The following is a 21,084-nucleotide window of genomic DNA, read 5'->3' as shown; positions in this document are numbered from 1 at the left end:
TAAGGACTAAACTGTGACTGTGGCGCTTTTTCTTCTCATCGTCCGTCTGTAATATTATTTGTACAATGTGATCTTTTTACATAAACGCACACCATTTATTGCCTTTTTCACATATGTTCTCAAAATATCAAATATCTTTAAAAAGTCTGTATGTATAGTTTGAGATGAACATCTTCACATCCATTGCCTGACAAATTCATCAACATCTTCGGCCATGAAAGCCATTTCTCCACTCAATAGGTCCACAGAGGGATTGGACCTGCAAATAATATCCATTAAAAGGAAAAAACTTAGAACACGAATAAGGTTAGATCAATCCGCATGTCTTAAGGCTAACTACCCTATCTATGATTTCAGAAGAGAGTAGCTAAATAATTGAGCATTTACCCAATTTGCACCGAAGGATCACATTCCAGAGGGTGAAACTCTGACCGACCGGACTTGATATTGCTATTGTCACCTTCTTGCATTGAGCTATGGAGGAAATCATCTGCAACAATTTCTTGCAACTGATAGCAAGAAGCAAAAAAAAACGAATGTAAATAACTTCTTTTATATATATATATATATATATATATATATATATATATATATATATATCACATAAGTCATGCTCTAAAGGATTGTCTATGTAAATCGATTTTCTTATTGCTAAGAAAAAGAATTTTAAAAAATGGATAACAAATATTTTGGAACTAAGCAACTTCATGAACTACCTTCTTTCTCAGGGTTGTGTTAAATTCTTGCAACTTGTTTTCCTGCATACATTTACAAGTGATGTGGTCACACAGGATATGTGTCTTAATAAAATAAAATAAAAAATGTAAGAACAATTAATATTCTGGACTGTGAAATACCTTGCATTTAAGATCTGATATCTCATTAGTAATTACTTGGCTCTGCAAGACAGGAAAATACGTGCAGTTTCATATCAAATATAATTAAATGGAAAGCTTTCTATCGATCCTCTTCGATATTATAATGTTATATAATTTAGAAATGTCAAATATATCCACACGCACACACAAACATTGTGAAGAAGAACAAGTCTTTAAAGAAGTACAGACACTAAGAATAGGTCTGGAACCAAATTTTATCGAATGAAGAACAAGCATATTCATATCTTGATCCTGCATGGAGCCTCCTCAACATCATTCTCACTTCAACAATTGTGAGTTATCTGTGGGTCAACTTACCGATCAACATCTTGAGTGTATTTTCTTCTTCTTTTGGTTATTTGGAGCAAGATTAATGCTCCAAATATAACCAATAATTGCATCAATTAAAGAGTGAACAACTCATCATAAATATAAAGAAACTTCTCTTCGCATAAATATTCCTCTAAAATTTCACCTACCTTTGTTGATCTGATATGGCTTAATGATACTTCAATTTGATTCTCAAGCTGATCGAGCTCTTTAATGTTTAGGGACTGTAGATCTTCACCAAGCAGGTTCCTGCAATAGCAGATTATCTTAATATATAATTAATCACTTCTCCAGCAATATGAATACAATACAGAAATATATATAAACTAGAAAGAGACAAATTCATGAAGCGAAACTAAATTAAAATCAAATAAATTAATACCTTTGAGAACGTTGAAGAAAGTCAATTCGTGTTTTCAGCCTCAAGAATTCAAGGTAATTATTCTGTTTTTTTCAATGCAGGTAGACAAATTAAGAGAGATTAATACAAGGAATACATGAACTTAATGGCGATGCAAAAGCATAATTAATTAGTTAAACAGAAGAGGGAGTGTAGTTCATTAATTCACCTGTGTCTCATTATTTGATGAGTCCCAGGATTCTGTTGGATTATTGTTATGGCTACACCTTCTGTACTGCTCAATTATGTTAAGCAAACTGGTTCAATTGGAAAAAGATCAGTGGTAAACAATATATCATACAACAGAGCAAACAGAGATTAACCTAAGAAAATAATAGTGAAGCTTTCAGTGAAAATAGCTCAAGTTTTTCTAAAAATTATAAAATTACAAATGGAGTTATTTAATTGTAATAACTGCAGTATGTGGTTTAGTTTATTTAATAGTTTAATTATTTTATGGCTTTTCTATCGGGTTCATTTATGTTATTATATATAGGATATTAATTAGTTATTTTGAGATATGGCTAAGTATTTGGTTTCAATCAATTGTCACCAAATTGTGATTGTGATAGAAGGAATGCATTTTTTTCAAGTTAGAATTTGTAGTTTAAACAGTGGATCTGGATTAGATGGATGTGACTAATGAATTCAATAATTGGATCAATATCTTATCTTGATAAGCATACAGTTTGACTACTTGAATCAGATATGTGACTAATGACTATTAGTTCCGCAATTGAATCAGAGAACTGCAGCTCATCCGGTAGCTAGCAACTCTGTTTTTACAACTGTAGATGTTAGCAACAAACAAGTGTTTACGATCTTAATTAAACTAGGGCAAAAGCGTCCCATCACAAAGAAAGTTTTTTATGAAGATCTTGTGATTTTCTAATTAGGTTTCTTGTGTTATGTATCGGATTATGAACAGCTCCAACCCTATTTATCGCCATCACGAACAAACTACAGTGGAAGAAGAATAGAGATGCTGAAAGATTAGAGGACTATAGATGAAAAGTTAAATAAAATTGCAAAAAAAAAAAAACACACACACACACACACAAAACCTTGAGGCGGTAGAGAAGTGGAAGAGCTTGCCGCGACCGGAGAAGATGATGAGTCCGAGCTCCACGTCGCAGAGAACCGAGAGCTCGTAGGCCTTCTTGAGCAGACCGGTCTTCCTCTTGGAGAACGTCACCTGCCTGTTGACATTGTTCTCTATCCTCAGCACTTCAATCCTCCCTCTTCCCATCTTCTCTCTCTCTCTCTCTCTCTCTCTCTCTCTCTCTCTCTCTCTTGACTAGACACATAGAAATGAAATGGGCAAAACCCAATTTTAAATCATCAAATGAGTTTTTTTTCATAAAAATATCAAAAATGATGCTATATCCCCATCTAAAATATCTTTTTATTTTTTAAACATTCTAAATTCTTTATTTTAAAATTTAATGCCTAAATTAATTTTTATTCTAAAATCATTCATAGCTACAGTTTAAATTTAAAGTGACCAATATTATTTATCGTTCTATTAGAAAAAACATCTTACAGTACATCACAGTCAAAATTAAACCTTAAATATAAAATCGCTGCACCATAATCACGGGTCTTTCCTTCTTAATCTATCAAAAACAATATATTACAGTAGCAATTGATTTTACATCCAGTAGATTTTTTAAATACTTTTTTTTAGGTCCAAAATTAATATATCAGAATGATATTATTTAAATAACTAACAGATAGTTATAATAATAGATCATAGTCAAATAATTTAATTTTAGTATGTTCAATGAATCCTCTCGATTAATTTTATAATTTGAAAGTATAATATTATTAAATTTTCATCCTTGATTAAACATAATACATAGTTTATAACTTACTGTAGTAGTTAGACTTCTAACTCTACACCTGAGATATTTTATACCTGTTAAAAACTGACCCAAGACTTCTAACTATCTATATGTAGTAGATATATCATATCTGAAATTCTAAATTTTAAAATTCGATTGAGAAAATAAATAGAATTGGCAGGACGTCTATTTAATATTTTTTACAAGAGGTAGCGATTCGTAAAGTTGCGACGTGACGTTCGTTTAATTTTCGCTTAAAGGATGAGGAGGAGGGGAAGCCCGCCAAATGAGAAAAAAAAGGCTTCGGCGACTGCGTGTCGAGTTTGGAGAGGGCAAGGCAAGTTTCTGAGCGGCTGCGGCGATGAGGTCCACGCAACTTTAGGATTTTAGAAGGCAGACACGTATACATTCGGTCTGTCTCCTTCACAACAGAAACTCTATCTTAATGAAAGATTGCAGGACTGATTCTGTTCCTTGAGTGTTGGCGTTAGATCATCGCTCCTCATGTGATTTAGGAAACCTAGAGATTCCAATCATCTCATTTTGGAACGAGGATTCATATTCTCTTTCCTGATGTACTTACTGCCGACAGCCGAGAGAGGCTAGGAATTAGATACTGTAATCGAAATTATCAATCAAAGTTCTGCATTCACCCGTTTGTTCCAACTTTTGCATGATCTCCATATCGTGCCTTTCGATCCACAATCCTCGGGTGCCCCACCGCTGTCGCGTCGAAGACGTACGGAATTGCTTTTCCAGCGTTTCCATCTGCATCAGGCAACTGCAGCCATTGAGAACGTACGATGCAAGAAGCAAAGTAATTATGACGAAGTAAGTTTTTTTTTTGTCCCTTCGTCCTCGTACAAGAGGATATCATGACCAGGTTGAACAGAATATCATGCTAAAGTATGAGAAAATATTATATCAATAATAATTAAAGTCTTATTCTATATGATCGGTTATATGAATTTTGTTATGTCATTAAATTTTATTTTTTATTAAATTATATTATATTTAAATAAATTTTATCATATGTTATTATTATTGATCAATTTTTTAAATTTTTTTTTCTCGATTGATATACGTATTTGTCATAATTTCATATCACTTGATGCGGTGATAAAAGAAGTCCACCAAGTGCGGATCAAGGACGGAGATAGCAATCAAAGTGGAGGTCAAAATCAAGGTGGTCAACGTCGGAAAATCAATCACCAAAAGTTTCCCGAGCGGAGGTCGACTTCAGTTGTTGATCGGGTGTGAAGTGTCCGATCGACCAATAGCTTGTCCTAGCAGAACGCACGTACGTTCAAAACCACTACAACAAGAACATCAAATACTCATTACGGATTATAGGAACGTTAAGATGATCGGAGCGCTTGTCCGGTCGAACATAAACAATATATTGAACCAAGTCACTACGGGAAAAGTAGCAGAGGTCGACCGATTGAAGGAGTCCCGGCCGAGCGGATACCTCGCTCGGCCGAAACAGTGGGACCATTCTCGTATCTCTTAATATCCCTTTGGAAGGTAATGTCGCTGACTACAAGACATGATCAATAGGCGAATCGTACGACGGAAGCTTCTACTATCTCATCACGGATTTGCATGCTTGTTAAGGTATGGTGTCAGAGACACTTTTCTGACACGTCCTTTCATAGGACGGCTGGGAAAGCATACCCGCGCCTTAAGGAGTGTGCACGTCGTCCACTGGGGCACTATATAAAGGGGGTTCATGTACCGACGGAGGTATGTGATATTCATTGTTCACGCCTGTGTTTTCGCTGCTTTCACTGTTGCTCCACCTTCTTCTACTATTCCGGTGATTGACTTGAGCATTAGAGGGCCAACATCGGGGACCCCTTCCCTGGCTCAGCACTGATTTCTTGTTTTATAGATCAGAACGGAGTCTTCGCGAGGTCAGTAGAGCAGCCACATCCCTAGCCAGCCTTCTTCACGATTTTTGGACAGGATAATATTGGCGTCGTCTGTAGGAACATAGCATGTATTAGAAACGTGGAGATAGAGGGCGTTGGACAAATCACGATGGTGACACTGACATAGGAGGAGTTGGATATGTTGATACAAGCCCAAGATGACAAAATGCTGGAACAGCAACAACAGGCGATGATCGAGCGACTCGTAAATGAACCTGCAGCGTTAACAGTGAGACAACATGCCGGAGGTAGAGACCGAGCAGAAAATATAGTCGGTCATGGGTAGAATAAGAAGCTGACCGACACATACGAGGATGCGTCGAATGCGTTGATCCCCTTGTTAATGCAATTTCCCTAGGTCAAAATTGACCAGTTTGACTAAGCTTGAGTTGGCTCAAGCGTTAGTCTTGATGTTTAAGTTTTGATATTTGACAATGTATGGAGATTGCAATAGCAATTGTTCGATTGGGGAGATTGTTAGTGCAATTCCCCAATAGTTTAGGATTGACTAGGTTGGTAGAAGAAGAAAATCCAAGTGGATCAGTGTTGACCGGGCACTTGGTGTGGAAAGTTCTGGTGAGTAAAGGCAGGCAGTTGGAAAACCCTAGTGAGTAAAGCTAGGCAGAAGGAAAATCCAGGTAAGTGAAGCCAGGTGGAAAGCCCTAGTGAGTGAAGCTAGGCAGAAGGAAAATCTTGGTGAATGAAGTCAGGTGAAAAGCCCTAGTGAATGAAGCTAGGCAGTGAGGAAGTCCTGGTGAGTGAAACCAGGCAATGGAAATCCAGGTGGGTCAAGGTTGATCGGACACCTTGTGATTGGAAGTCCAAGTAGGTCAAAGGTGTTGGTGTGGTTAGCACTAACGGTCTAACACTCTGATCGAATGTGCAGGAGAAGTCCAGACAAGTCGACGGGCTGACCTGATATCTGGCACGAAGCCCAGCTAGGTCGACGGGTCGACTGGATAGCTAGCACAAAGTCCAAACGGGTCGACGGGCTGACCGGACGTTTGACACGAAGTCCAGCTAGGTCGACAGGCTGACCGGATAGCTGGCACGAAGCCCAAACGGATCGAAGGGCTGACCGGACGTCTGACAGGTAAGTGAAGGTAAGTCACTGGAGGGGAGTGACTGTGAGGACGCATTCCCGGGAAGGGAACTTAAGTGCCGATCCGACTTAGAACCATTTCGAAACTTTAAGTCGAGATTTTAACTAGATTTCGGTCTCGGAGAGACGAAATCTAATTAATACTCTACTTGTTAAACTTTAACTGTGCTAACATTTTATTTTGTAGGATATATGCATTATATATTTGCCTCCGGACTAACGTTTTCTTGCAGGGAGGAAGCTGCTGGAAAACTGGGGTCCGAACGCCCGGGATGGATCCGAGCGCCCGGAGGTCCTGGCGCCGGGGAGGAACCGGGGCGCCTGGAGGCAAAAACTTATCCTCAGCGTCACCTCGCCACGTGGAGCGCTCTGGAATTGGCTCGGCTACATCATGTTCAGGGCACCCTAAAGGTTCCAGGCGTCCCGAACCTCCTATATAAGGAGGGTCAAGGCTAAAGCTCCAACACAACTCACGATCTGATCTTCTATGCTCCTACGATGCTGCGAAAAGCTCTCCGACAAATCACTAGTTTGCTTTGTATTCTTTTTATTGTCGGTCTTTTCATTTTCTAATAATTCCTGTACTTTCTTTGTAATTCTCATTTTGAATTATTAGTGATTGCCCACCGAAAGCACCCTTGTGTGCGGGCCTTTGAGTAGAAGTCGACACAGACTCCGAACCAAGTAAAAAATTACTTGTGTCATTTCTCTTTGCTTTACATTTTCCGCTGCATACTTTCGGCAAGTTTTTAATCGATATTCACCCCCTATCAAACGCTACGATTCAACAAGTGGTATCAGAACAGGTACCGCTCTGATTTGGTGCACCCACCAATCATACAGGGAGGTGTAATTTTGTTTCTTTTTTTTTTATTTGCAATTTTTCGTCCTTATCCCAAACTGGTATTATTACCTTTTTGGAAACTCTTTTCGTTGCTATTAATCTGATTTTGTGCAACACCAAATCAGTTTTTCAGTTTATTTTTATTTTAATCCTGCACTACTAATCCAAGACCTAGTCTTGAGACTCTGTTTGTCTTTTTCTTTACTTGTGTGCAGGATGTCTCAACTTGAAGGCTTCAGCACAGTACGTCCTCCCCTATTCAAGGAAGATAACTTTTCGTACTAAAAGAAGCGGATGAAAGTCTACCTGAAGATGGACTTCGACCAATAGTTCAGCGTCACAAGAGGTTACAAGACGTCGGTCGACAACTCCGGAATCCCACTAGACCCAGAACAGTGGACTCCGAATATGAAGAAGAAAGCTTCAACGGAATTCAAAGCACTCAACATGCTCCAATGCGGACTGACGAAGGAAGAATTGAACCGGGTAGGACTGCACCAGAATGCGAAAGAACTTTGGGACAAATTGATCAAGCTACACGAAGGAACAAGTGATGCAAAGGTAACGAAACACGACTTGTTATTAAATAAGTTACTTAACATTAAAATGCAGGAAGGAGAATCGGCAAGTCAGCTTCACGTGAGGATCAAGGGCATCCTCAACGGTCTCCACGCAATATGACATCAAATAGAGAACATAGACTTAATAAGGTATGCCTTGAACGCTTTTCCACGCAATAATTTATGGGCATCTATCGTGGATGCCTACAAAATCTCTAAAAATTTATCCAAACTAAAATTAGACGAGTTTTTTTGTGAATTAGAATTGCATGAGCAAACTAATGCCAGGACCAAGAAAGGTGTAGCCTTGTTTGCAGGTTCTTCCAAGGAGAGATCTAAAAACAAGCCTGAACCCGAAGAAGAGTCGGATCAGGAGACTGAAGATGAAGAGTACCTGGTGAACCTGGTAAGGAAGATGTTCGCCAGGAGAAAGAACAGCTTCAGCAAGAAGGACCTATAGAAGATCAACTCCCCCGAACCAAAGAACGTAACGTGCTTCGGATGCAACAAGAAGGGACACAACAAGAACGAGTGTCCGAAATTGAAGAGCGACAAGACAAAGACATCAAAGAAGAAGGCTCTCAAAGCGACTTAGGACAACTCCTCCTCGGACGAATCGGAGGCCGAAGATCAGAAGCACCAGAGCCACCTCGTGCTGATGGCCCTCGAAGAAGAATCGGATGAAGAATCGGAAGACGGGTCCAAACCCGAATCGAGCCACGAGTCCGTACTCATTTCCGAAGGTTCCGACGAGGTAAATTTTATTTTAAATAATTTTTTAAAAAAATTATTTCATGCTTGAATAGTAAATTAGTTAAACTAGAAAAAGAAAATAAATTACTCCATGAGGAAAATCAAAATCTCAAGGAACAAATAAAAAATCCAAATCCAACTCAAGACACACTTGAGGAGGAAAATTTATTACTAAAACTAGAAATTAACAAATTAAAAGAAATGTTAGAAAAATTTACAACTAGATCTAAAAATTTAGATCTAATATTAAATAATCAAAAAGTAACTTACAACAAAACCGGACTTGGCTATAAGTCAAGTTCAAATAAAACATTTAAATCATTAATAACTCAACACAAACAATCAAGTAAAGCTTGGGTTCCGAAAGCGTGCTTAACCATGCAAGTAGGACTCAACCAATATTACATACCCAAAGAAAAAATACATTATATAAAATCAAATAAATTAAATCAAAAATTAAAATACAAACCTAGAACAATAAATTCAAAATCTAAATATGTTAAGCCACACCAAGACTTAGAATATCATCAAGTAAATTACAACTACAAAAAGAACAGACATAAACCAAGAACCAAAAATTAAAGGCCAATAATTCAGGGGGAGACTCCAGAATAGCTGGCACCTCCAAAACTAACCTACCCGACAGGGTAATTAGGACTAAATAGAAAGGGATCAAGTTTAACTTGACCTATGGTACTGTTGAAGTTTTGGATGATAGTACGTTAGGGAAGCTCAGTCTATACATGTCTAGGAAGATATGGCTTCGACCTGGTGCATTTGGCTAAGTGGAACTGACCGAAGCTACCCTTTATGGATCCTAACCAGTTAAACCAAGATTTTGTACTAAGTTAGTGGATAGGACTATTTGAAAAACCTCGAAGGCATGGTTACTCTAATGATGTCTAACTGACTCACCATAGCCCAGAATTTTATCCAGAGAATGCATATTTGTTGGACCCAAAGCTAAACCTGAATCTAACACAAAGTTAAACCAAACCTCAAAATTGAACCTAATTCATCTCACAAAATTATAGGATTCCCTGATTGAAAACGTAGATCGGGTGAGATGAATAAGAACTCAATTAAAATTATAATTAAATTAAAATTAAATTAAATTAAATTAATTTTTTTAAAAAATACTTAAAAATTTATTTTAAAAATTCTTTTAAAAACTTTAAAAAATTATTTTAAAAATTCTTTTAAAAAATTCTTTTAAAAAAAAACTTTCAAAATTCTTTTAAAAAATTCTTTTAAAAACTCTTTTAAAAAAACCTTTAAAAATTCTTTAAAAAAAAATTATTTTAAAAACTCTTTAAAAAACTTTAAAAATTCATTTAAAAACTTTAAAAATTTATTTTAAAAATTCTTTTAAAAATCTTTTAAAAAATTCTTTTAAAAATTTAAAAAATTCTTTTAAAAATTCTTTTAAAAACTTTAAAAATTCTTTTAAAAATTTTAAAAATTCTTTTAAAAAATTCTTTGAAAAAAAATTTAAAAATTCTTTTTAAAACTTTAAAAAATTATTTTAAAAAATTCTTTTAAAAACCTTAAAAATTCTTTTAAAAATTTATTTTAAAAATTATTTTAAAAACTTTAAAAATTCTTTTAAAAACTTTAAAAATTCTTTTAAAACTTTAAAAAATTCTTTTAAACAAATTCTTTTAAAAACTTTAAAAAATTATTTTAAAAAATCTTTTAAAAACTTTAAAAATTCTTTTTCTTTAAAAATTCTTTTAAAAAAAATACCAAACAGATATTAATCAAGTTAAGTCATTCAGTTTAGTCAAACACTACCTGATGCTTAGACTTAACTTGTCTAACCAAGTGAAAGATGCTATCCTTTAAATAGTCAGTGAGTAGCTAACTGGTTAGACAGATTTTGTAATGTCAGATTCAGGGAGAAGATAACTATTTTTATACTTATTTTAAATTATTTCTTACAAAATACCTCTTTTTAAATAAGTCAAAACTAAGTATTTTACAAAGCTATTTAAAATTTTCAAAATTAGTTTTGAAAGTTAAAATCATTTTTGAAAATTAGCTTTTCCTACAAATTTTAAACTTTTCAAATTCAATTTTGAAAATAACAACTTCTAAACTTAGTTTTTGATTAAAAACCTCCAAACTTAGGTAAAAAGTTGGTTTTTGAAAATTGGATTCTTCATTTTGAAAATTATGGTATTTTTGGAAATTGTATTCTACTTAGGTTTAAAAACATATATTTGAAAATTTATTTTTAAAATTGGAGGCTACAAACCCAGAGTTGAAAACAAATTTTACTCAGTTAAATTCTTACAAACTCAAACTTGATTTTACTTAGTTTCAAAACTTGACTTGTAAATTGAACTTAACCCTAATTTGTAAATTATGTTTCCAAATTACAAAACTCTTTTTTGAAAGATTCAGTTACAATTATCTCTTTAAAAGTTAAACGTAACAAATTTTTGAAAAAGATAAAATTTAAAAACCTAAGTCATTTTTCTATGTTACACTCCCCCAAGCTAATCTGACTTACATTTCTAAATTTCTTTTACCTTGCATTTTTTTAAAAAGTTACCTTGCTATTCTATGTTATTTTTTAATGAATGCCAAAGGGGAAGAGTTAGGTGGTTAAGTTAGTTAAACAAAACAAACAAAACTTAAAAGCTAACTTAACAACCTTAAGGTTAAAGTACCTTATGCTTGGCTTTTACTTGCATATTTATCACTAACTTAACCAGGTTGTCATTGCATCAAAAAGGGAGATATTGTTGATGCAGTTAGCACTAACGGTCTAACTCAAGTTTTGATGAATGACAAAATAGGTTAAGTTAGTTTCGTTGTTATCTAACACTCTGATCAAGTGTGCAGAAGAAGTCCAAACAGGTCGACGGGCTGATCTACTGTCTGGCACGAATCTCAGCTAAGTCGACGAGTCGACCGGATAGCTGGCACGAAGTCCAAACTGGTCGACAGGCTGACCAGACGTTTGGCATGAAGTCTAGCTAGGTCGACGGGCTAATCGGATAGCTGGCACGAAGCCCAGACGGGTCGAAGGGCTGACCGGACGTCTGACAGGTAAGTGAAGGTAAGTCACTGGAGGGGAGTGACTGTGAGGACGCGTTCCCGGAAAGGGAACTTAGGCGCCGATCCGACTTATAACCATTTCGGAACTCTAAGTCGAGATCTTGACTAGATTCCGGTCTCGGAGAGACGGAATCTAATTAATACCCTACTCGTTAAACTTGAACTGTGCTAACACTTTGTTTTGCAGGATATATGCATTATATATTTACCTCCGGACTAACGTTGTCTTACAGGGAGGAAACTGTTGGAAAACTGGGGTCCGGGCGCCTGGGATGGATCCGGGCGCCCAGGAGGAACCCGGGCGTCCGGAGGCAAAAATTTATCCTCAGCGTCACCTCGCCACGTGGAGCGCCCTGGTTGGCTCGGCTACGTCATGTTCAGGGCACCCTAAAAGTTCCAGGCACCCCGAACCTCTTATATAAGGAGGGTCAAGGTTGAAGCTGCAACACAACTCACGATCTGATCTTCTGTGCTCCTGCGACGCTATGAAAAGCTCTCCGACAAATCGCTAGTTTACTTTGTATTCTTTTTTTTGTCGGTCTTTTCATTTTCTAATAATTCCTGTACTTTCTTTGTAATTCTCATTTCGAATTATTAGTGATTGCCCACCAAAAGCACCCTTGTGTGTGGGCCTTGGAGTAGGAGTCGACATAGGCTCTGAACTAAGTAAAAAATTACTTGTGTCATTTCTCTTTGCTTTACTCTTTCCGCTGCGTACTTTCGACAAGTTTTTAATCGATATTCACCCCCCCCCTTTATTGAACGCTACGATCCAACAAAAGGTTTGACCGGACACTTGGTGAAGAAGTCCCAGTAAGTCAAGATTGACCGGATGCTAGGCAATGAGGAGTTCCAATAGGTCACGATTGACCGGATGTTGGGTAAAGGATTCCTAGACTTAGATTTGGAAGTTAGGGTTTGGTAATCGACAATGTTAGTCGATTACCAAGGCTGGATCGATTAAGAAGGTTTCGCAAAGTGCACACAGAGGGTCGTAATCGATTAGGCCAATCGATTACGAATGCTTAATCGATTATGAATGCTTAATCGATTACGGTAATCGATTAAACTTGGATTTCTCGAATGCACACAGAGTTTGGTAAGCGATTAAGTAGGGAAGATTAATCGCTTACGAGCTATTCTCGTGTGAACAGAAGAATGTCTAATCAATTAGGCTAGTCGATCAAACATGCGTAATCGATTGGAGTAATCGATTATGATTAGAAAACTAGTCGTTGTGCGCCCGATAAAAGGATTTTTCATGCATTGTTCTGAGAGATTGCTCATAGGTTTTCTTCTCCACTCTCTTCACCGAGCTCGCCAGTTCTTGAAACTTCTTGGAGACAAGTGTTGCTGCACTTCCAAGGTCAAGAGGCATTCCCAAACAAGAAGAAGAAGCTAGCTAGGGTTTCATTTGTGTAAATCTTGTAAGATTTTCTTTGTATTTGCTTATTTCTTCCTCTTGTTGTATTGAGAGTCTTGTACGAGGTTTCTCCACCTCCTGAATATTTATGAGAAGGAGTATTCTTAGTGGATGTGTGAGTGAGGGACAGATCCTTGGATTAGTCACCTCTTCTTGAGGTGGATATATACCAAGTAAATCCATCTTGTTAGCATTAAAGAGCTTTTGCCATTCTGCAAAGAACTTGGCAAACGTTTGCTTTTGCTTTCAGTCCTGCACTTTAAAGCGCAGGGATATAGAAAATACATTAATTACATCAGCGCACCTCTCATCCGGCTCGGTATGGCTGGAGATAGTTTGCGCTCCATGGATGCTCAAGTCACCTCCCGTCCTCATCCTCCATGTAATAGGCGTCCGAGTGGAGCTTTTCCACGATCCTGAAGGGTCCGGCCCATGGGGCTTCCAACTTGGTGACGTCGCCGACCGACTTTACCTTCTTCCACACAAAGTCACCAACCTGGAATGATCTTGGGATCACCCTTCGATTGTAGTTCTGCCTCATCCTCTGTCGGTAGGCCATCAGACAGACATCGGCTTTAGCACGCGCCTCGTCCACCAAGTCCAGCTCCAGGAGGCTCCGCTTTGCGTTGTCCTTGTCATAGTGTTGTATCCGGTCAGACTCTACTCCTACTTCAACGAGGGCGACTGCTTCGTAGTCGTACACCAAGTGTAAGGGGGTTGCTCTCGTTCCTTCTTTGGGGATCGTTCGGAGCGCCCACAGCACGCTGGGGAGTTCATCGACCCAGCTTCCTCTGACATGGTCGAGCCGAGCCCATAGGATTCGCAAGATCTCCCGATTGGCAACCTCGGCTTGTCCATTTCACTGAGGGTATGCTACTGAGGTGATGGCCTGCTGGATGTCGTACCCCTCACACCACTCCTTGAGCTTCTGACTGGCGAACTGCCTACCATTATCCGATCGAGCTGGCGAGGGATGCCGAACCGGCAGATGATGTGCTGCCAAATTAACTTCTAAACCATCTGCTCGGTTATTCTCGCTAGAGGCTCGGCTTCAACCCACTTGGAGAATTAGTCCACTGCAACAAGCAGGAACTTCCGCTGACCGGTCGCCATAGGGAAGGGTCCCACGATATCCATGCCCTATTGGTCAAACGGGCAAGACACAATAGACGCCTTCATCTCCTCGGTCGGCCGATGCGAGAAGGTGTGATGCTTTTGACAGGACAAGTAGGTGGTGACTGCCCGAGTGGCGTCCTCCTGAAGGGTCGGCCAGAAGTATCCGGCCAGGAGGATCTTCCTTGCTAATGAACGACCGCCCGGGTGTCCGCCACAGGATCATTGATGCACCTCTCGTAGTATGTAATCGACGTCTTCCGATCTGACGCACTTGAGCAGAGGCCTAGTGAAGGCTTTTTTGTAAAGTTGGTCCCCAATTAGAGTGAACCGACCAGCTCTTTTCCTCAGTAAATTAGCCTCTTCCCGATCGGAGGGTGTAGCTCCTGATCGCAGAAACTCTACCAGCATCGTTCTCCAGCCGCTTGGGAAGGTGAGCCCCTCCATTCGATCAATGTGGGCTACCAGGGACACATGTTCGATCGATGTGATATAACGATCGGAGATAGAGAGCTGGCCAATTTGGCCAATTCGTCTGCTGCTTGATTCTCCGCTCGGGAGATCTTTTATATGATTACCTTCTAAAAGTTGGCCTTCAACTTTTTGAAGGCTTCTGCGTAGAGTCTCAGACGCATGTTGCTTATCTCGACCGTCCCGTTCAGCTGCTGAGCGGCTAACTGCGAATTTGAGTGTATGAGGACTCGGATAGCTCTGACGTGTCGAGCGACCTGTAGGCTAGCTAAGAGCGCCTCATACTTGGCTTCATTATTGGTCGCTCGGTAGTCTAGCCGAATGGACAGCTACATCCGCTCTTCTTGGGGGAGATCAACAGTATTCCGATCCCACTCCCCTGCCGAGTGGCCGACCCATCTACATATCTCTTCCAGACAGCTTCTAGTTCAGGATTCTGTACCTCAGTGACGAAATCCGCCAAGCACTGTGCTTTGATGGTCATTCGGGGTTGATACTGGATGTCGAACTCGCTGAGCTCCGTCGTCCATTTGATCAATCGGTCGGACGCCTCTGGGGTAAGGACTCTTCCCAAAGGGCTATTGGTCATCACAATGATTGTGTGCACGAGGAAGTATGGATGGAGCCTCCGAGCGGCGAGCACCAGTGCATAAGTCAATTTCTCAAGACCGGTGTAGTGAGACTCAACATCCTTTAAAATATGGCTCAGAAAGTACACAGGCTGCTCATCACCATTTTGCCTAACTAGTGTCGAACCGACCGTATGCTCGGTTGAGAACAAATAAATATGAAGCGGCTCGCCGACAACAGGCTTAGCGAGCATGAGCAACGAGTTGAGATACTATTTAAGATCCTCAAATGCTCGGTTGCATACCTCGTCCCACTGAAACATGGTGGTTCGGCGCAGTATCTTGAAAAATGGCAGGCTCTGGTCGGATGACTTGGAGATGAACCGCGACAGGGCAATTATCCGCCCAGTGAGACGCTAGGCTACCTTCAGATTTCTAGGCGGCGGCATATCTTGCAGTGCTTTCACTTTGCTCGGGTTCGTTTCAATGCCCCGCTCGGTAACTATGTAGCCCAGGAAACGTCCACTCCTTGCGCCGAACAGACACTTGCTCGGATTTAACTTGATCCCATATGTCCTCAGCGTCTGACATGTCTCCTTGATATCGACGCAGAGATCAGCATCTCAGATGGATTTGATCATAATGTCATCGACATATACCTCCATGTTGCGGTCTATCTGCTGCCGGAAGATTTTGTTCATCAGTCTCTGATAGGTAGCGCTAGCGTTCTTCAGTCCGAACGACATGACGTTGTAGCAGTAGGTTCCATCAGCCGTGAAGAAGCTGACCTTCTCCTGATCTTCTTGGGCGAGCAACACTTGATGATACCCTTGGTAAGCATCCAGCATGCATATCAACTCGCACCCTGCAGTTGAATGTACCATTTGATCGATCCGGGGCAGAGGATAAAAGTCCTTCGGGCACGCCTTATTGAGGTCTCTGAAGTCGATGCAGACTCTCCACTTATTCTCGGGCTCGGAGACCAGCACCACACCACATTTGCAAACCAGCTCGGTAATTGAACCTCCCGAATGTGGCCAACCTCCAGGAGTTTTTCTATCTCTGATCGGATGATTACATTCTATTCGGCACTAAAGTCCCTCTTCCTCTACTTCACCGACCGAGCGTCCGGTTGGACATGGAGTTCGTGCTGCGCAACTTTAGGAGAGATCCCAGGGAGCTCGTGTGTCGACCACGCGAAGACATCGTGGTTCCACCGGAGACATTCGATCAGCTCGGCTTTCTGCTCGACCTTCAGATCGGCAACTATGAAGGTAGTAGCTTCCGCTTAGTTGGGGTGGTTCTGCACCTCTTCCTTCTCTTCGTAAATTAAAGTAGGAGGTTTTTCAATTATGGTGCTAACCTCTAGCCAGAGAGTCTTCCGGGCGGACTTGGCCTCCGTCTTGACCATCTCGACGTAGCATCGCCGAGCGGCCAACTGATCGCCCTTTACCTCTCCTACCCGATCTTCTATCGGAACTTGATTTTCTGACAAAAAGTTTAGACGACCGCTCTGAATTCATTGAGGGTCGGTCGACCCAAAATGACGTTATAGGCTGAGGCGGTGTCTACCACGATGAAGTTCGTGGCCCTCATCCTTTGGAGCGACTCCTCCCCAAGTGATATGGCCAGCTTGATTTGGCCGATCGGCTGTACCTCATTGCCGGTGAACCCATACAGCGGGGTTGTCATTGGCAGCAGCTCTCCCTGATCGATTTGGAGTTCATCAAACGCATTCTTGAAGATGATATTGACCGAGCTGTCTGTGTCAACGAATACACAGTGAATGGTATAGTTTGCAATTACCGTTCGGATAATGAGGGTGTCGTCGTTGTGGCACTTCGACTCCTTCGAGATCTCTGGGGTTGAAGCTAATCTCGGGTCTACTCGCATTCTCCCTGTTGTTAGAGCGTATACAAAAAGCCTAGCTTTTGTAAATATTTATTTTTGAAATAAAAGAATCACATTGGTCAATATCTACATTTATTTGTTAAATGTAATTGTTTAATTAATTTATATAGTAGACAATATGGTATGTGGTGTCACACGCAGAAGATCATGTTGTCGGTTCTTTATAAATTATAAACAGTTGCTCACGACTAAGATGGAAAGGAACAAACCATCGGAATAGTCATAGTGTAATTAAGTATTAGTTTATCTTGATTAATAAATTACACTGGTACATTCTAAGTGTATTGAGTAGGATCATTTTAGGTAAGTTCTTTTTGTACTGACTTAATAAAAGAACTAGACCTTAGTTATTATGGAAGTGTGTGCTCTTAATCCTAATATAATAACAATCATATATATTTAATATTTATTTCTTTGACTTATCAAAGGGTGAGATTTAGCTCGATAAATTAATATGTCCAATAAGTTGGGAAATGATATTACTTATAGTGTGTGTTGTTGACTATAGAAGGAATTTGTGTCCTAGTTATCTAGGTTGAGAATGTCCCCAAGAGGAGCTCATAAGGATTGATATGTTAAACCCTGCAGGTGGACTTAGTCCGACATGATAATGAGGTTGAGTGGTACTACTCTTGAAGCTAGATATTAATTAAGTGAGTTGTCAGTAACTTATTTAATTAATGGGCATTCGTTATCTTAAACACAGGGTGACTAACACACTCATGATAATAAGGAGCCCATAATATAATTTGGAATTGGTGCGGTAGTGCGATAATAACTCTCTGGTGGAATGAGTTATTATCGATGAACTTAAGTTGTGTGTTCGGGGTGAACACGGGATACTCAAGCTCATCGGAAGGTCAAAACCAATTTCTCCTCTAGGTCCATGTCATAGCAGGTCCATGTCGTAGCCTCATTAAAGCCTCAAGTCCATCCAAATATAAGCCTATCTTGGTGTCCAAGAAGGGGGCCGGTCCAATGCTTGGTGACCAAGCAAGGGTCAGCCACATCCTCTTCTATAGGGGTCGGCCCTATTGCTTGGTGACCAAGCTAGTAGGGACCAACCAAAATAATTCAAACAAGGAGGGGTGTTTTGAATTTTTAAAATCATCTCTTTGTAGAAAACTACAAGTCTTTAAAAGAGAGATTTTAAATTTAAAAACTTTCCTTATTTGAATTAGACCACATGTTTTAAAAAATTGTTTAAAAGTTTTAAAACTTTTCTTTTTTAACCATCCTCATGGTTTAGGAAAAAAAAAAGGAAGAGAAGTTTTAAAATTTAAAATTCTATCACCATGTTAAAAAAGAAATTTTATAAGAGAAGTTTAAAATTTTAAAACATGGTTTTAATTTTTAGAACTTTCCTTTTTTAACTCCTACTTTAGGAAAGAGAGCTTGTAAAATTTTATAAGAGTTTTTCTTCTTGTAAAATTTTATAAAAAATAATATTCCTTTCCTCTTATGGGGGATGCCCACCCTTGCTTGGTGCCCAAGCAAGGTGGCCGGCTAAAAAGAAAAGAAAAAGAAAAAAATAAATCATCATCCAAATTGATTTGGTGATTGAATCAATCAAGAGGAGAGAAAAGAAAAATAAAAAGAAAAAAGAAAAAACTAGAGGAAAATTTTAATTTTTGTAAAAATTCTTCTCTTATTTTCCTTGGGCAAGTATTATAAAAGAAGGGGTGAGGAGGCTTCATGAGACAACTCTTATTCTCTTGCTTGGAGATCTTGGTGTGGCCGACCCCTTCTCCTTCTCTTTTCCCTTTGCTTTCTTCTCCTTGGTGGTGGTGGTGGCCGGATTTTAGAGGAAGAGGAAGAAAGCTTTTGGGTGGTGTTCATCTTGAAGGATCGTTGCCCACACAACGTCCCAGGCGAGGCGAGGAATACGGCAGAAGATCTTGAGGTCATTAGTTTACAAAGAGAAGGTATAATTAGCAATTGTTTTCCGCATCATGTTAGTTATTTCTTTTTATAAGAATTTCAAACACAAGAGACATCAGATCTAGTATTTCGAATTTGTGTTTTCTTTGTTTTCGAATTTGTGATTCGATTGTTCTTTTTGGTTAACCTAGAGTTATTTAAGGAAATTAAATATTAGCTTTCCTTAAAAGGCTTTGTCTAGGCGGTGGTGGTTGCTCCCATATCCAAGAAGGCCATGTGACTCGCTATGCAGTCCTGGAAGTTAATTTTGAAAATTAATATTTAATGGAATTAATAACATAGGTGGATTTGAATCAATAGTGTTAAGTTCCGCTTGCGATTCAAATCTAAATCATTAAGAACAGATAAGTTAAATTTGGAATCAAGGATGTTAAGTTCCGTCTGCGATTCCTAATTTAACTTCTAAAGAACACAATAGGTTATTTAAGGAAAGGTTCGACACTTGTACAAAAAATTTTTGTACAGTGGAACCGGTACGTTTTCCTAGAACTAACCAACACCTGCTGCAGCCAACGACGTGGATCTCCAGTCGCCAAGTGTATGATTTTCGGACTCGGTTGGAGTCTCCGCTGGTCGGTCTGCCAGCTATAATGTTGATCTTGCCTCACGCCACGTTGCTCCTGTTTTCCTCCTCCCGAGCGGACGGTCTGCTTCGCTCACGTGCGGCTCGATTGGGCTCGGTGCTTCTTCGATGGGGCTGCTGCGATGATCTTCTTACTTCCTCTCGCCGTTCGACGCCATGGTGCCCGTGTCACCGGTCAGGAGAGGGAGACCAGCGGCGATAACTTCTGGGTGGCGGTTGGGCGACCGAATTGAATTCGCGACAGTCACGGGTATTGTGAGTTGTTGACTGGTGGAAGGAACAGAACATAGGGGTCCATACCTTTCCTTTCGGGTTTGGACGCTCGGCGGCCACGTGCTGAACTGCATGAGGCCTTGCTTCCTGGTGTAGCCACGCCCCTTCGGCTCGGGGTCCTCGTGGTGCCTGATGGCTGATTGGCGGCCTCCGTTCGGTCGGCGCCAATGGTTCGGATGGCGTTTCCTTCCTCCTCGCTGCCTGGGCGTCTTCCACGTTTATGCATTAGTTGGCCTTCTTCAGCATGTGGTCGTAGTTTCGAGGTAGCTTTCGGATGAGAGACCGGAAGAAATCTCCGTTCACGAGCCCTTGGGTGAACGCATTCATCATGGTCTAGGACGAGACCGATGGGATGTCCATGGCCACCTAATTGAAGTGTTGGATATATGCTCGGAGGGACTCTCTGGGGCCTTGTTTCATGGAAAACAAGCTAACGCTCGTCTTCTGGTATTGTCTGCTGCTTGCGAAGTGGTGCAAGAAGGTCATTCGGAAGTCCTTGAAGCTTTGGATAGACCCGTCAGACAACCTTCTGAACCATCGTTGTGCCGAGCTGGAGAGCGTGGTGAGGAAAACTCGGCACTTGACTCCCTCTGTATACTGATGAAGAGTGGCAGCGTTATCGAACTTACCAAGATGGTCGTCCAAGTCGGTCGACCAATTATATTCTCCGATCGCCAAAGGAGTGTAGTGTCTTGGCAGCAGATCTTGTAGGATTGCCTCGGAGAATTGACGGTTGACCCGCTCGGGTGACGAATAAGCTCGGGGTGCCTTGCGTCCCGCACGGGTGCTTCATCTGAAGAAGAGTCCCTTCCTTGATGGGTGTGAGCAATCTCGGAGGGCGTTTGAAACAAGGCTTGGTGGAATGGAATAGGCGCGGGAGGAGCCTCCCCGTGAGTGTCATTCGGCCCTTTATTCTGCCCCTAGATGGACAATTGCTCCGGTCGGTCTTCATGGGTCGCTCGACCTCCCGAGGCCGATATTGCTTGTTGAGCCAGCAGATCGGCTAGCACTCTTTGTTGTTGCTACTCGACTAATATTGTCGCTCGTGATTGTAAAAGTGCGTCGAGCTCCTCTTGAGTGAACGCCACC

At 40.3% G+C, this 21,084-nt stretch overlaps 1 protein-coding gene across 1 annotated transcript; it reads right to left on the bottom strand.

Annotated features, from left to right (window-relative positions):
* Positions 1-73: 73 nt before the first annotated feature.
* On the bottom strand, positions 74-2,857 carry LOC122037881 (truncated transcription factor CAULIFLOWER A-like). Its single transcript, XM_042597338.1, has 8 exons — positions 2,673-2,857; positions 1,778-1,865; positions 1,591-1,652; positions 1,358-1,457; positions 858-899; positions 717-758; positions 388-509; positions 74-259 (listed from the first exon to the last, which is right to left on the bottom strand). Exons 1-8 carry the CDS (start codon positions 2,855-2,857, stop codon positions 175-177), a joined length of 726 nt encoding a protein of 241 aa, XP_042453272.1. The 3' UTR covers positions 74-174.
* Positions 2,858-21,084: the final 18,227 nt, after the last annotated feature.

Source organism: Zingiber officinale, chromosome 1A (assembly GCF_018446385.1).
Source record: "Zingiber officinale cultivar Zhangliang chromosome 1A, Zo_v1.1, whole genome shotgun sequence".
In the NCBI taxonomy this organism is placed as follows: Eukaryota; Viridiplantae; Streptophyta; class Magnoliopsida; order Zingiberales; family Zingiberaceae; genus Zingiber; species Zingiber officinale.
The sequence above is the reverse complement of the archived record's forward strand: the minus strand, read 5'-3'. Positions and strand labels throughout refer to the sequence as shown.

Excerpts from the sequence above, each read along its gene's own strand:
- LOC122037881 (XM_042597338.1), bottom strand. The coding sequence starts at position 2,857 with ATGGGAAGAGGGAGGATTGAAGTGCTGAGGATAGAGAACAATGTCAAC. Across the intron at positions 1,866-2,672 it reads CACTTCTCTACCGCCTCAAG|TTTGCTTAACATAATTGAGC; the intron begins GTTTTGTGTGTG and ends CAATTGAACCAG. Across the intron at positions 900-1,357 it reads GCCATATCAGATCAACAAAG|AGCCAAGTAATTACTAATGA; the intron begins GTAGGTGAAATT and ends CCTGTCTTGCAG.